Genomic DNA, 14,659 nt, shown 5'->3' with positions numbered 1-14,659 from the left:
CCCAGATCACTCATAGTACAGCACTTAGCTAGCTAGGACCCTGGAGGACCCAGACCACTCATAGTACAGCACTTAGCTAGCTAGGACCCTGGAGGACCCAGACCACTCATAGTACAGCACTTAGCTAGCTAGCTAGGACCCTGGAGGACACAGACCACTCATAGTACAGCACTTAGCTAGCTAGGACCCTGGAAGACCCAGACCACTCATAGTACAGCACTTAGCTAGCTAGGAACCTGGAAGACCCAGACCACTCATAGTACAGCACTTAGCTAGCTAGGACCCTGGAAGACCCAGACCACTCATAGTACAGCACTTAGCTAGCTAGGACCCTGGAGGACCGAGACCACTCATAGTACATTACTTAGCTAGCTAGGACCCTGGAGGACCCAGACCACTCATAGTAGAGCACTTAGCTAGCTAGGACCCAGGAAGACCCAGACCACTCATAGTACAGTACTTAGCTAGCTAAGACCCTGGAGAACCCAGACCACTCATAGTACAGCACTTAGCTAGCTAGCTAGGACCCTGGAGGACCCAGACCACTCATAGTACAGCACTTAGCTAGCTAGGACCCTGGAGGACCCAGACCACTCATAGTAGAGCACTTAGCTAGCTAGGACCCTGGAAGACCCAGACCACTCATAGTACAGCACTTAGCTAGCTAGCTAGGACCCTGGAAGACCCAGACCACTCATAGTAGAGCACTTAGCTAGCTAGCTAGGACCCTGGAAGACCCAGACCACTCATAGTAGAGCACTTAGCTAGCTAGGACCCAGGAAGACCCAGACCACTCATAGTACAGCACTTAGCTAGCTAGGACCCTGGAAGGCCCAGACCACTCATTGTACAGCACTTAGCTAGCTAGGACCCTGGAAGACCCAGACCACTCATAGTACAGCACTTAGCTAGCTAGGACCCTGGAAGAACCAGACCACTCATAGTACAGCACTTAGCTAGCTAGGACCCTGGAGGACCCAGACCACTCATAGTACAGCACTTAGCTAGCTAGGACCCTGGAGGACCCAGACCACTCATAGTACAGCACTTAGCTAGCTAGGACCCTGGAAGAACCAGACCACTCATAGTACAGCACTTAGCTAGCTAGGACCCTGGAGGACCCAGACCACTCATAGTACAGCACTTAGCTAGCTAGCTAGGACCCTGGAGGACCCAGACCACTCATAGTGCAGCTCTTAGCTAGCTAGGACCCTGGAGGACCCAGACCACTCATAGTACAGCACTTAGCTATCGAGCTAGGGCCCTGAAGGACCCAGACCACTCATAGCACAGCACTTAGCTAGCTAGGACCCTGGAAGACCCAGACCACTCATAGTAGAGCACTTAGCTAGCTAGCTAGGACCCTGGAAGACCCAGACCACTCATAGTACAGCACTTAGCTAGCTAGCTAGGACCCTGGAAGACCCAGACCACTCATAGTACAGCACTTAGCTAGCTAGGACCCAGGAAGACCCAGACCACTCATAGTACAGCACTTAGCTAGCTAGGACCCTGGAGGACCCAGACCACTCATAGTACAGCCCTTAGCTAGCTAGGACCCAGGAAGACCCAGACCACTCATAGTACAGCACTTAGCTAGCTAGCTAGGACCCTGGAAGACCCAGACCACTCATAGTACAGCACTTAGCTAGCTAGGACCCAGGAAGACCCAGACCACTCATAGTACAGCACTTAGCTAGCTAGGACCCTGGAGGACCCAGACCACTCATAGTACAGCCCTTAGCTAGCTAGGACCCAGGAAGACCCAGACCACTCATAGTACAGCCCTTAGCTAGCTAGGACCCAGGAAGACCCAGACCACTCATAGTACAGCACTTAGCTAGCTAGGACCCAGGAGGACCCAGACCACTCATAGTACAGCACTTAGCTAGCTAGGACCCTGGAGGACCCAGACCACTCATAGTACAGCACTTAGCTAGCTAGGACCCTGGAGGACCCAGACCATTCATAGTACAGCACTTAGCTAGCTAGCTAGGACCCTGGAGGACATAGACCACTCATAGCACAGCACTTAGCTAGCTAGGACCCTGGACAACCCAGACCACTCATAGTACAGCACTTAGCTAGCTAGCTAGGACCCTGGAAGACCCAGACCACTCATAGTACAGCACTTAGCTAGCTAGCTAGGACCCTGGAAGACCCAGATCACTCATAGTACAGCACTTAGCTAGCTAGGACCCTGGAGGACCCAGACCACTCATAGTACAGCACTTAGCTAGCTAGGACCCTGGAGGACCCAGACCACTCATAGTACAGCACTTAGCTAGCTAGCTAGGACCCTGGAGGACACAGACCACTCATAGTACAGCACTTAGCTAGCTAGGACCCTGGACAACCCAGACCACTCATAGTACAGCACTTAGCTAGCTAGCTAGGATCCTGGAAGACCCAGACCACTCATAGTACAGCACTTAGCTAGCTAGCTAGGACCCTGGAAGACCCAGACCACTCATAGTACAGCACTTAGCTAGCTAGGACCCTGGAGGACCCAGACCACTCATAGTACAGCACTTAGCTAGCTAGGACCCTGGAGGACCCAGACCACTCATAGTACAGCACTTAGCTAGCTAGCTAGGACCCTGGAGGACCCAGACCACTCATAGTACAACACTTAGCTAGCGAGCTAGGACCCTGGAGGACCCAGACCACTCATAGTACAGCACTGGGCTAGCTAGGACCCTGGAGGACCCAGACCACTCATAGTACAGCACTTAGCTAGCTAGGACCCTGGAGGACACAGACCACTCATAGTACAGCACTTAGCTAGCTAGGACCCTGGAGGACCCAGACCACTCATAGTACAGCACTGGGCTAGCTAGGACCCTGGAGGACCCAGACCACTCATAGTACAGCACTTAGCTAGCTAGGACCCTGGAGGACACAGACCACTCATAGTACAGCACTTAGCTAGCTAGGACCCTGGAGGACACAGACCACTCATAGTACAGCACTTAGCTAGCTAGGACCCTGGAGGTCCCAGACCACTCATAGTACAGCACCTAGCTAGGACCCTGGAAGGCCCAGACCACTCATAGTACAGCACTTAGCTAGCTAGGACCCTGGAGGACCCAGACCACTCATAGTACAGCACTTAGCTAGCTAGCTAGGACCCTGGAGGACACAGACCACTCATAGGACAGCACTTAGCTAGCGAGCTAGGACCCTGGAGGACCCAGACCACTCATAGTACAGCAACGTGCTTCTTCTTCTTCATTCTTCTTCTTCTTCATTCTTCTTTTTCATTCTTCTTCTTCATTCTTCTTCTTCATTCTTCTTCCTGTATCCAGTGTATTTTCTTTCTTAAATGTGTCTGTACGTGTTTGGGGGTGATTGTTCCCCAGAAAGCTTTGTAGCTTTCGTAGCACTTAACTATTCACGAAAACCCCCGATGACCTAAACCCAGAATACACTGGGTCACAACGGTAGGGGTGATTGTTCCCTAGAAAGCTTTGTGGCTTTCGTAGCACTTAACTAGTCACGAAAACCCTCGGTGACCTAAACCCAGAATACACTGGGTCACAACGGTAGGGGTGATTGTTCCCCAGAAAGCTTTGTAGCTTTCGTAGCACTTAACTAGTCACGAAAACCCTCGATGACCTAAACCCAGAATACACTGGGTCACAACGGTAGGGGTGATTGTTCCCCAGAAAGCTTTGTAGCTTTCGTAGAACTTAACTAGTCACGAAAACCCTCGATGACCTAAACCCATAATACACTGGGTCACAACGGTAGGGGTGATTGTTCCCCAGAAAGCTTTGTAGCTTTCGTAGCACTTAACTAGTCACGAAAACTCTCGATGACCTAAACCCAGAATACACTGGGTCACAACGGTAGGGGTGATTGTTCCCCAGAAAGCTTTGTAGCTTTCGTAGCACTTACAGTGCCTTGCAAAAGTATTCGGCCCCCTTGAACTTTGCGACCTTTTGCCACATTTCAGACTTCAAACATAAAGATATAAAACTGTATTTTTTCGTGAAGAATCAACAACAAATGGGACACAATCATGAAGTGGAACGACATTTATTGGATATTTCAAACTTTTTTAACAAATCAAAAACTGAAAAATTGGGCATGCAAAATTATTCAGCCCCTTTACTTTCAGTGCAGCAAACTCTCTCCAGAAGTTCAGTGAGGATCTCTGAATGATCCAATGTTGACCTAAATGACTAATGATGATAAATACAATCCACCTGTGTGTAATCAAGTCTCGGTATAAATGCACCTGCACTATGATAGTCTCAGAGGTCCGTTAAAAGCGCAGAGAGCATCATGAAGAACAAGGAACACACCAGGCAGGTCCGAGATACTGTTGTGAAGAAGTTTAAAGCTGGATTTGGATACAAAAAGATTTCCCAAGCTTTAAACATCCCAAGGAGCACTGTGCAAGCGATAATATTGAAATGGAAGGAGTATCAGACCACTGCAAATCTACCAAGACCTGGCCGTCCCTCTAAACTTTCAGCTCATACAAGGAGAAGACTGATCAGAGATGCAGCCAAGAGGCCCATGATCACTCTGGATGAACTGCAGAGATCTACAGCTGAGGTGGGAGACTCTGTCTATAGGACAACAATCAGTCGTATATTGCACAAATCTGGCCTTTATGGAAGAGTGGCAAGAAGAAAGCCATTTCTTAAAGATATCCATACAAAGTGTTGTTTAAAGTTTGCCACAAGCCACCTGGGAGACACACCAAACATGTGGAAGAAGGTGCTCTGGTCAGATGAAACCAAAATTGAACTTTTTGGCAACAATGCAAAACGTTATGTTTGGCGTAAAAGCAACACAGCTGAACACACCATCCCCACTGTCAAACATGGTGGTGGCAGCATCATGGTTTGGGCCTGCTTTTCTTCAGCAGGGACAGGGAAGATGGTTAAAATTGATGGGAAGATGGATGGAGCCAAATACAGGACCATTCTGGAAGAAAACCTGATGGAGTCTGCAAAAGACCTGAGACTGGGACGGAGATTTGTCTTCCAACAAGACAATGATCCAAAACATAAAGCAAAATCTACAATGGAATGGTTCAAAAATAAACATATCCAGGTGTTAGAATGGCCAAGTCAAAGTCCAGACCTGAATCCAATCGAGAATCTGTGGAAAGAACTGAAAATTGCTGTTCACAAATTCTCTCCATCCAACCTCACTGAGCTCGAGCTGTTTTGCAAGGAGGAATTGGAAAAAATGTCAGTCTCTCGATGTACAAAACTGATAGAGACATACCCCAAGCGACTTACAGCTGTAATCACAGCAAAAAGTGGCGCTACAAAGTATTAACTTAAGGGGGCTGAATAATTTTGCACGCCCAATTTTTCAGTTTTTGATTTGTTAAAAAAGTTTGAAATATCCAATAAATGTCGTTCCACTTCATGATTGTGTCCCACTTGTTGTTGATTCTTCACAAAAAAATACAGTTTTATATCTTTATGTTTGAAGCCTGAAATGTGGCAAAAGGTCGCAAAGTTCAAGGGGGCCGAATAATTTCGCAAGGCACTGTAACTAGTCACGAAAACCCTCGATGACCTAAACCCAGAATACACTGGGTCACAACGGTTGGGGTGATTGTTCCCTAGAAAGCTTTGTAGCTTTCGTAGAACTTAACTAGTCACGAAAACCATCAATGACCTAAACCCAGAATACACTGGGTCACAACGGTTGGGGTGATTGTTCCCTAGAAAGCTTTGTGGCTTTCGTAGCACTTAACTAGTCACGAAAACCCTCGATGACCTAAACCCAGAATACACTGGGTCACAACGGTAGGGGTGATTGTTCCCCAGAAAGCTTTGTAGCTTTCATAGCACTTAACTAGTCACGAAAACCATCGATGACCTAAACCCAGAATACACTGGGTCACAACGTTAGGGGTGATTGTTCCCCAGAAAGCTTTGTAGCTTTCGTAGCACTTAACTAGTCACGAAAACAACACAACACTTGGGGCGGCAGGGTAGCCTAGTGGTTAGAGCATTGGACTAGTAACAGAAAGGTTGTACGTTCAAAATCCCCGAGCTGACAAGGTACACAATCTGTCGTTCTGCCCCTGAACAGGCAGTTAACCCACTGTTCCTAGGCCGTCATTGAAAATAAGAATTTGTTCTTAACTGACTTGCCTAGTTAAATAAAGGTAAAATAAATAAATAAAAAACAACGGTAACCTGCTTCATTTTTGGTGGATTTGTTGTTGTTGTTGTTGTTGTTGTACACTTCAGGCACTTCAGAAGATCGATGGTCTAACGGTCAAAGATTTAACAGTTGTTATTCTCTCCTTGCTGATTGGCTGGTTATTATCAAGAGAAATAAAGTGTTACGTTAGCTACCAAGTTTTAGGGATACCCTGCTCCCTATAAAGTGTACTACGTTTGACCATGGCCCATAATGGACTATGTAGAGGATAGGGTGGCATTTAGGACGCAGAGGGAACTCACACTCTCCCCTGGTTGTTTGGGAGACAAATAACTCACACTCTCCCCTGGTTGTTTGGGAGACAAATAACTCACACTCTCCCCTGGTTGTTTGGGATACAGGCATAACTCACACTCTCCCCTGGTTGTTTGGGAGACAAATAACTCACACTCTCCCCTGGTTGTTTGGGATACAGGCATAACTCACACTCTCCCCTGGTTGTTTGGGAGACAAATAACTCACACTCTCCCCTGGTTGTTTGGGATACATGCCTAACTCACACTCTCCCCTGGTTGTTTGGGATACAGGCGTAACTCATACTCTCCCTTGGTTGTTTGGGATACAGGCATAACTCACACTCTCCCCTGGTTGTCTGGGAGACAAATAACTCACACTCTCCCCTGGTTGTTTGGGATACATGCCTAACTCACACTCTCCCCTGGTTGTTTGGGATACAGGCGTAACTCTCACTCTCCCCTGGTTGTTTGGGATACAGGCGTAACTCTCACTCTCCCCTGGTTGTTTGGGATACAGGCGTAACTCTCACTCTCCCCTGGTTGTTTGGGATACAGGCGTAACTCACACTCTCCCCTGGTTGTTTGGGAGACAAATAACTCACACTCTCCCCTGGTTGTTTGGGATACAGGCGTAACTCTCACTCTCCCCTGGTTGTTTGGGATACAGGCGTAACTCTCACTCTCCCCTGGTTGTTTGGGATACAGGCGTAACTCTCACTCTCCCCTGGTTGTTTGGGATACAGGCGTAACTCACACTCTCCCCTGGTTGTTTGGGATACAGGCGTAACTCTCACTCTCCCCTGGTTGTTTGGGATACAGGCGTAACTCACACTCTCCCCTGGTTGTTTGGGATACAGGCGTAACTCACACTCTCCCCTGGTTGTTTGGGATACAGGCGTAACTCTCACTCTCCCCTGGTTGTTTGGGATACAGGCGTAACTCACACTCTCCCCTGGTTGTTTGGGATACAGGCGTAACTCACACTCTCCCCTGGTTGTTTGGGATACAGGCGTAACTCTCACTCTCCCCTGGTTGTTTGGGATACAGGCGTAACTCACACTCTCCCCTGGTTGTTTGGGAGACAAATAACTCACACTCTCCCCTGGTTGTCTGGGAGACAAATAACTCACACTCTCCCCTGGTTGTTTGGGATACATGCCTAACTCACACTCTCCCCTGGTTGTTTGGGATACAGGCGTAACTCACACTCTCCCCTGGTTGTTTGGGATACATGCCTAACTCACACTCTCCCCTGGTTGTTTGGGATACAGGCGTAACTCACACTCTCCCTTGGTTGTTTGGGATACAGGCATAACTCACACTCTCCCCTGGTTGTTTGGGATACAGGCCTAACTCTCACTCTCCCCTGGTTGTTTGGGATACAGGCGTAACTCACACTCTCCCTTGGTTGTTTGGGATACAGGCATAACTCACACTCTCCCCTGGTTGTTTGGGATACAGGCCTAACTCTCACTCTCCCCTGGTTGTTTGGGATACAGGCGTAACTCACACTCTCCCCTGGTTGTTTGGGATACAGGCCTAACTCTCACTCTCCCCTGGTTGTTTGGGATACAGGCCTAACTCTCACTCTCCCCTGGTTGTTTGGGATACAGGCCTAACTCACACTCTCCCCTGGTTATTGCTCACCGCTACAGGGCCACAGACCTAGACCACTCTCACAACTTCAAAGGGCTTCATGTGGAAAATTGTGTATACTTCACCCTCAGAAGATTTACAGTCAAACAATTTATATAAGGACTCTCTCTCTCTCTGCTGTGGGACCAGGCTGTCCAGACTAATGACTCTCTCTCTCTCTCTCTGCTGTGGGACCAGGCTGTCCAGACTAATGACTCTCTCTCTCTCTGCTGTGGGACCAGGCTGTCCAGACTAATGACTCTCTCTCTCTCTGCTGTGGGACCAGGCTGTCCAGACTAATGACTCTCTCTCTCTCTGCTGTGGGACCAGGCTGTCCAGACTAATGACTCTCTCTCTCTCTGCTGTGGGACCAGGCTGTCCAGACTAATGACTCTCTCACTCTCTCTCTGCGTGGGACCAGGCTGTTCAGACTAATGACTCTCTCTCTCTGCTGTTGGACCAGGCTGTCCAGACTAATGGCTCTCTCTCTCTCTGCTGTGGGACCAGGCTGTCCAGACTAATGACTCTCTCTCTCTCTCTCTCTCTCTCTGCTGTGGGACCAGGCTGTCCAGACTAATGGCTCTCTCTCTCTCTGCTGTGGGACCAGGCTGTCCAGACTAATGACTCTCTCTCTCTGCTGTGGGACCAGGCTGTCCAGACTAATGACTCTCTCTCTCTGCTGTGGGACCAGGCTGTCCAGACTAATGACTCTCTCTCTCTGCTGTGGGATCAGGCTGTCCAGACTAATGACTCTCTCTCTCTGCTGTGGGACCAGGCTGTCCAGACTAATGACTCTCTCTCTCTCTCTCTGCTGTGGGACCAGGCTGTCCAGACTAATGACTCTCTCTCTCTGCTGTGGGACCAGTCTGTCCATACTAATGACTCTCTCTCTCTCTCTGCTGTGGGATCAGGCTGTCCAGACTAATGACTCTCTCTCTCTGCTGTGGGACCAGGCTGTCCAGACTAATGACTCTCTCTCTCTCTGCTGTGGGACCAGGCTGTCCAGACTAATGACTCTCTCTCTCTCTGCTGTGGGACCAGGCTGTCCAGACTAATGACTCTCTCTCTCTCTCTGCTCTGGGACCAGGCTGTCCAGACTAATGACTCTCTCTCTCTCTCTGCTGTGGGACCAGGCTGTCCAGACTAATGACTCTCTCTCTCTGCAGTGGGACCAGGCTGTCCAGACTAATGACTCTCTCTCTCTGCTGTGGGACCAGGCTGTTCAGACTAAGGACTCTCTCTCTCTGCTGTGGGACCAGGCTGTCCAGACTAATGACTCTCTCTCTCTCTGCTGTGGGACCAGGCTGTCCAGACTAATGACTCTCTCTCTCTGCTGTGGGACCAGGCTGTCCAGACTAATAACTCTCTCTCTCTCTGCTGTGGGACCAGGCTGTCCAGACTAATGACTCTCTCTCTCTCTCTGCTGTGGGACCAGGCTGTTCAGACTAATGACTCTCTCTCTCTGCTGTGGGACCAGGCTGTCCAGACTAATGACTCTCTCTCTCTCTGCTGTGGGACCAGGCTGTCCAGACTAATGACTCTCTCACTCTCTCTCTGCTGTGGGACCAGGCTGTTCAGACTAATGACTCTCTCTCTCTGCTGTTGGACCAGGCTGTCCAGACTAATGGCTCTCTCTCTCTCTGCTGTGGGACCAGGCTGTCCCGACTAATGACTCTCTCTCTCTCTCTCTCTCTCTCTGCTGTGGGACCAGGCTGTCCAGACTAATGACTCTCTCTCTCTCTGCTGTGGGACCAGGCTGTTCAGAATAATGACTCTCTCTCTCTCTGCTGTGGGACCAGGCTGTCCAGACTAATGACTCTCTCTCTCTCTGCTGTGGGACCAGGCTGTCCAGACTAATGACTCTCTCTCTCTCTGCTGTGGGACCAGGCTGTCCAGACTAATGACTCTCTCTTTCTCTCTGCTGTTCGACCAGGCTGTCTAGACTAATTAACTACAAAGCTTTGGGGAAACTAACTCACCGCTGATTGGTTATCGTCTCTCCTTACAGGGACGGACCTGACCAAGGATCTCCTCAGATTGGTCAGTTCAGTGGGAACACGCCCCAGAAAGAGGTCTATACCACAGCCAATCATGTCCTCATCAAGTTCCACAGTGATTTCAGCACTAGCGGGTTCTTTGTACTTAGTTACCATGGTGAGTAGTGCCCTTTTAAAGTGTCTACTTAGTTACCATGGTGAGTAGTGCCCTTTTACAGTTTCTACTTAGTTACCATGGTGAGTAGTGCCCTTTTACAGTTTCTACTTAGTTACCATGGTGAGTAGTGCCCTTTTAAAGTTTCTACTTAGTTACCATTAGTTACCATGGTGAGTGTTCCCTGTTAAAGAGACTGCTTCAGCTGTAATGATTTTGATTCAAATGAACCAGTATATTAAATAGAACCCTAGACTGGACATTGGTAAAATAATGAACTTACAGCATTCATGAACTTACTGCCTTTACGAATTTATAGTCATTATGAACTTAGTGTTTATGAACTTAGTGTTTATGAACTTACTGCATTAATGAACTTAGTCTTTATGAACTCAGTCTTTATGAACTTACTGTGTTTATGAACTTAGTCTTTATGAACTTAGTCTTTATGAACTTAGTCTTTATGAACTTAGTCTTTGTGAACTTAGTGTTTATTAACTTACTTCATTAATGAACTTAGTCTTTATGAACTCAGTCTTTATGAACTTACTGTGTTTATGAACTTAGTCTTTATGAACTTAGTCTTTATGAACTTAGTCTTTATGAACCTACAGTGTTTATGAACTTAGTCTTTGTGAACTTAGTCTTTATGAACTTAGTCTTTATGAACCTAAAGTGTTTATGAACTTAGTCTTTATGAACTTACTGCATTAATGAACTTAGTCTTTATGAACTTAGTCTTTATGAACTTAGTCTTTATGAACTTAGTCTTTATGAACCTACAGTGTTTATGAACTTACTTCATTAATGAACTTAGTCTTTATGAACTTAGTCTTTATGAACTTAGTCTTTATGAACTTAGTCTTTATGAACTTAGTCTTTATGAACCTACAGTGTTTATGAACTTACTGCATTAATGAACTTAGTCTTTATGAACTTAGTCTTTATGAACTTACTGCATTAATGAACTTAGTCTTTATGAACTTAGTCTTTATGAACTTACTGCATTAATGAACTTAGTCTTTATGAACTTAGTCTTTATGAACTTAGTCTTTATGAACTTAGTCTTTATGAACTTAGTCTTTATGAACTTAGTCTTTATGAACCTACAGTGTTTATGAACTTAGTCTTTATGAACTTAGTCTTTGTGAACTTAGTCTTTATGAACTTAGTCTTTATGAATTTATAGTCAGGTAAGGAGGAGATTGGTTGAAAGGAATAGAGGGGAAGCTGAATTAAGTCAATGAAAACCTCGGGCTCCCCGATTGACGCAGTGATCTGAGGCAGCGGTCTGAGGCAGCGGTCTGAGGCAGCGGTCTGAGGCAGTACTAGAGGCGTCACTACAGACTGTGGTTCGATTCCAGGCTGTATCACAGCGGTCTAAGGCACTGCATCTCAGTGCTAGTGGCGCCACTACAGACCATGGTTTGATTCCAGGCTGTATCACAGCGGTCTAAGGCACTGCATCTCAGTGCTAGAGGCGTCACTACAGACCGTGGTTCGATTCCAGGCTGTATCACAGCGGTCTAAGGCACTGCATCTCAGTGTTAGAGGCGTCACTACAGACCGTGGTTCGATTCCAGGCTGCATCACAGCGGTCTAAGGCACTGCATCTCAGTGCTAGAGGCGTCACTACAGACCGTGGTTTGATTCCAGGCTGCATCACAGCGGTCTAAGGCACTGCATCACAGTGCTAGAGGCGTCACTACAGTCCCTGGTTCGAATCCAGGCTGCATCACATCCGGCCGTGATCGGGAGTCCCGTAGGACGGTGCACAATTGGCCCGTCGTCGTCTGGGTTTGGCCGTCATTGTATATAAGACTTAGTTCTTATAACTGACTAGTTAAATAAATACTGTAGGAGCACATGGGTCCGGATGAGGCTGACGTATTGATTACTATGCTGTTGTCACCACCTTTATTAGCTGGTTGTATTTTAGTCCATTCTGCTCCCTAGCGCCTTGTTGTTCTTATTGTCACGATTTATACTGATAAAAACCTGGATATCAACAGTCATCTTACCACAGTTTGAATTATCATGCCTTTTTTTATGATCGTGGTTGAGGTTCATAATCATGATAGCTGGACATTCTATGGATTTACAGGCTTAGAAGTGTGATGAGTTGACAGGATGAAGGAGGGGTGATGACAGTTTGATGAGCTGACAGGGTGAAGGAGGTGTGATGAGCTGACAGGATGAAGGAGGTGTGATGAGCTGACAGGATGAAGGAGGGGTGATGACAGTTTGATGAGCTGACAGGGTGAAGGAGGTGTGATGACAGTTTGATGAGCTGACAGGATGAAGGAGGTGTGATGACAGTTTGATGAGCTGACAGGATGAAGGAGGTGTGATGAGCTGACAGGATGAAGGGGGTGTGATGACAGTTTGATGAGCTGACACGATGAAGGAGGTGTGATGAGATGACAGGATGAAGGGGGTGTGATGACAGTTTGATGAGCTGACAGGATGAAGGAGGTGTGATGACAGTTTGATGAGCTGACAGGATGAAGGAGGGGTGATGACAGTTTGATGAGCTGACAGGATGAAGGAGGGGTGATGACAGTTTGATGAGCTGACAGGATGAAGGAGGTGTGATGACAGTTTGATGTGCTGACAGGATGAAGGAGGGGTGATGAGCTGACAGGATGAAGGAGGTGTGATGACAGTTTGATGAGCTGACTGGATGAAGGAGGTGTGATGACAGTTTGATGAGCTGACAGGATGAAGGAGGTGTGATGAGCTGACAGGATGAAGGAGGTGTGATGACAGTTTGATGAGCTGACAGGATGAAGGAGGTGTGATGAGCTGACAGGATGAAGGAGGTGTGATGACAGTTTGATGAGCAGACAGGATGAAGGAGGTGTGATGAGCTGACAGGATGAAGGAGGTGTGATGAGCTGACAGGATGAAGGAGGTGTGATGACAGTTTGATGAGCTGACAGGATGAAGGAGGTGTGATGACAGTTTGATGAGCTGACAGGATGAAGGAGGTGTGATGAGCTGACAGGATGAAGGAGGTGTGATGAGCTGACAGGATGAAAGAGGTGTGATGACAGTTTGATGAGCTGACAGGATGAAGGAGGTGTGATGACAGTTTGATGAGCTGACAGGATGAAGGAGGTGTGATGACAGTTTGATGAGCTGACAGGATGAAGAAGGTGTGATGACAGTTTGATGAGCTGACCGGATGAAGGAGGTGTGATGAGCTGACAGGATGAAGGAGGTGTGATGACAGTTTGATGAGCTGACAGGATGAAGGTGGTGTGATGACAGTTTGATGAGCTGACAGGATGAAGGAGGTGTGATGAGCTGACAGGATGAAGGAGGTGTGATGACAGTTTGATGAGCTGACAGGATGAAGGAGGTGTGATGACAGTTTAATGAGCTGACAGGATGAAGGAGGTGTGATGACAGTTTGATGAGCTGACAGGATGAAGGAGGTGTGATGAGCTGACAGGAAGAAGGAGGGGTGATGACTGTTTGATGAGCTAACAGGATGAAGGAGGTGTGATGACAGTTTGATGAGCTGACAGGATGAAGGAGGTGTGATGAGCTGACAGGATGAAGGACGTGTGATGACAGTTTGATGAGCTGACAGGATGAAGGGGGTGTGATGACAGTTTGATGAGCTGACAGTATGAAGGAGGGGTGATGACAGTTTGATGAGCTGACAGGATGAAGGAGGGGTGAGGACAGTTTGATGAGCTGACAGGATGCATATCAAGAGCCGAACTCTTGTGTTGATACGTAAGTTAATGTTTACCTTCTATTGTTGTTGTTCTTTATTGTTGTTGTTTATTGTTGTTGTTTATCCCCCTTCACAGCATACCAACTGAGAGTGTGTCAGTCTCCTCCAGCTGTTGCCAACGCAGAAGTCCTCACAGAAAATGACGAGTTTGAAATAGGTCTGTCACCTTTTATACATGTGTTTGTTTGGTTGGTGAGTTGTTTGGTTGGTGAGTTGTTTGGTTGGTGGGTTGTTTGGTTGGTGAGTTGTTTGGTTGGTGGGTTGTTTGGTTGGTGAGTTGTTTGGTTGGTGAGTTGTTTGATTGGTGGGTTGTTTGGTTGGTGGGTTGTTTGGTTGGTGAGTTGTTTGGTTGGTGAGTTGTTTGGTTGGTGAGTTGTTTGGTTGGTGAGTTGTTTGGTTGGTGAGTTGTTTGGTTGGTGAGTTGTTTGGTTGGTGATTTGTTTGGTTGGTGAGTTGTTTGGTTGGTGAGTTGTTTGGTTGGTGAGTTGTTTGGTTGGTGAGTTGTTTGGTTGGTGAGTTGTTTGGTTGGTGAGTTGTTTGGTTGGTGAGTTGTTTGGTTGGTGAGTTGTTTGGTTGGTGAGTTGGCTGGTTATTTCTCTGTACTCATTCATTTATTTATTTCAAAGTGGCGCAGTGCAAGCTGTGTTGCTACAGATGCTGGTTTAATACCCGTGCCGCCCTCGAC

The 14,659-nt window shown here is 47.4% G+C and overlaps 1 protein-coding gene across 1 annotated transcript in view; it reads left to right on the top strand.

The window, feature by feature from the left end:
* LOC139405210 (CUB and sushi domain-containing protein 3-like) overlaps nucleotides 1-14,659 on the top strand; it is a gene marked incomplete at its 3' end in the record, with an annotated part of 429,588 nt that overhangs the window by 397,096 nt on the left and 17,833 nt on the right. Inside the window, exons 45-46 of the mRNA XM_071147639.1 lie at nucleotides 10,084-10,229; nucleotides 14,051-14,131. Of these exons, the coding sequence (XP_071003740.1) occupies nucleotides 10,084-10,229; nucleotides 14,051-14,131 (227 nt within the window). The remainder of the gene's footprint in view (nucleotides 1-10,083; nucleotides 10,230-14,050; nucleotides 14,132-14,659) is intronic.

This window comes from Oncorhynchus clarkii, unplaced genomic scaffold (assembly GCF_045791955.1).
Source record: "Oncorhynchus clarkii lewisi isolate Uvic-CL-2024 unplaced genomic scaffold, UVic_Ocla_1.0 unplaced_contig_6320_pilon_pilon, whole genome shotgun sequence".
Classification (NCBI taxonomy): Eukaryota; Metazoa; Chordata; class Actinopteri; order Salmoniformes; family Salmonidae; genus Oncorhynchus; species Oncorhynchus clarkii.
This window is presented reverse-complemented; position numbering and strand designations above follow the sequence as displayed.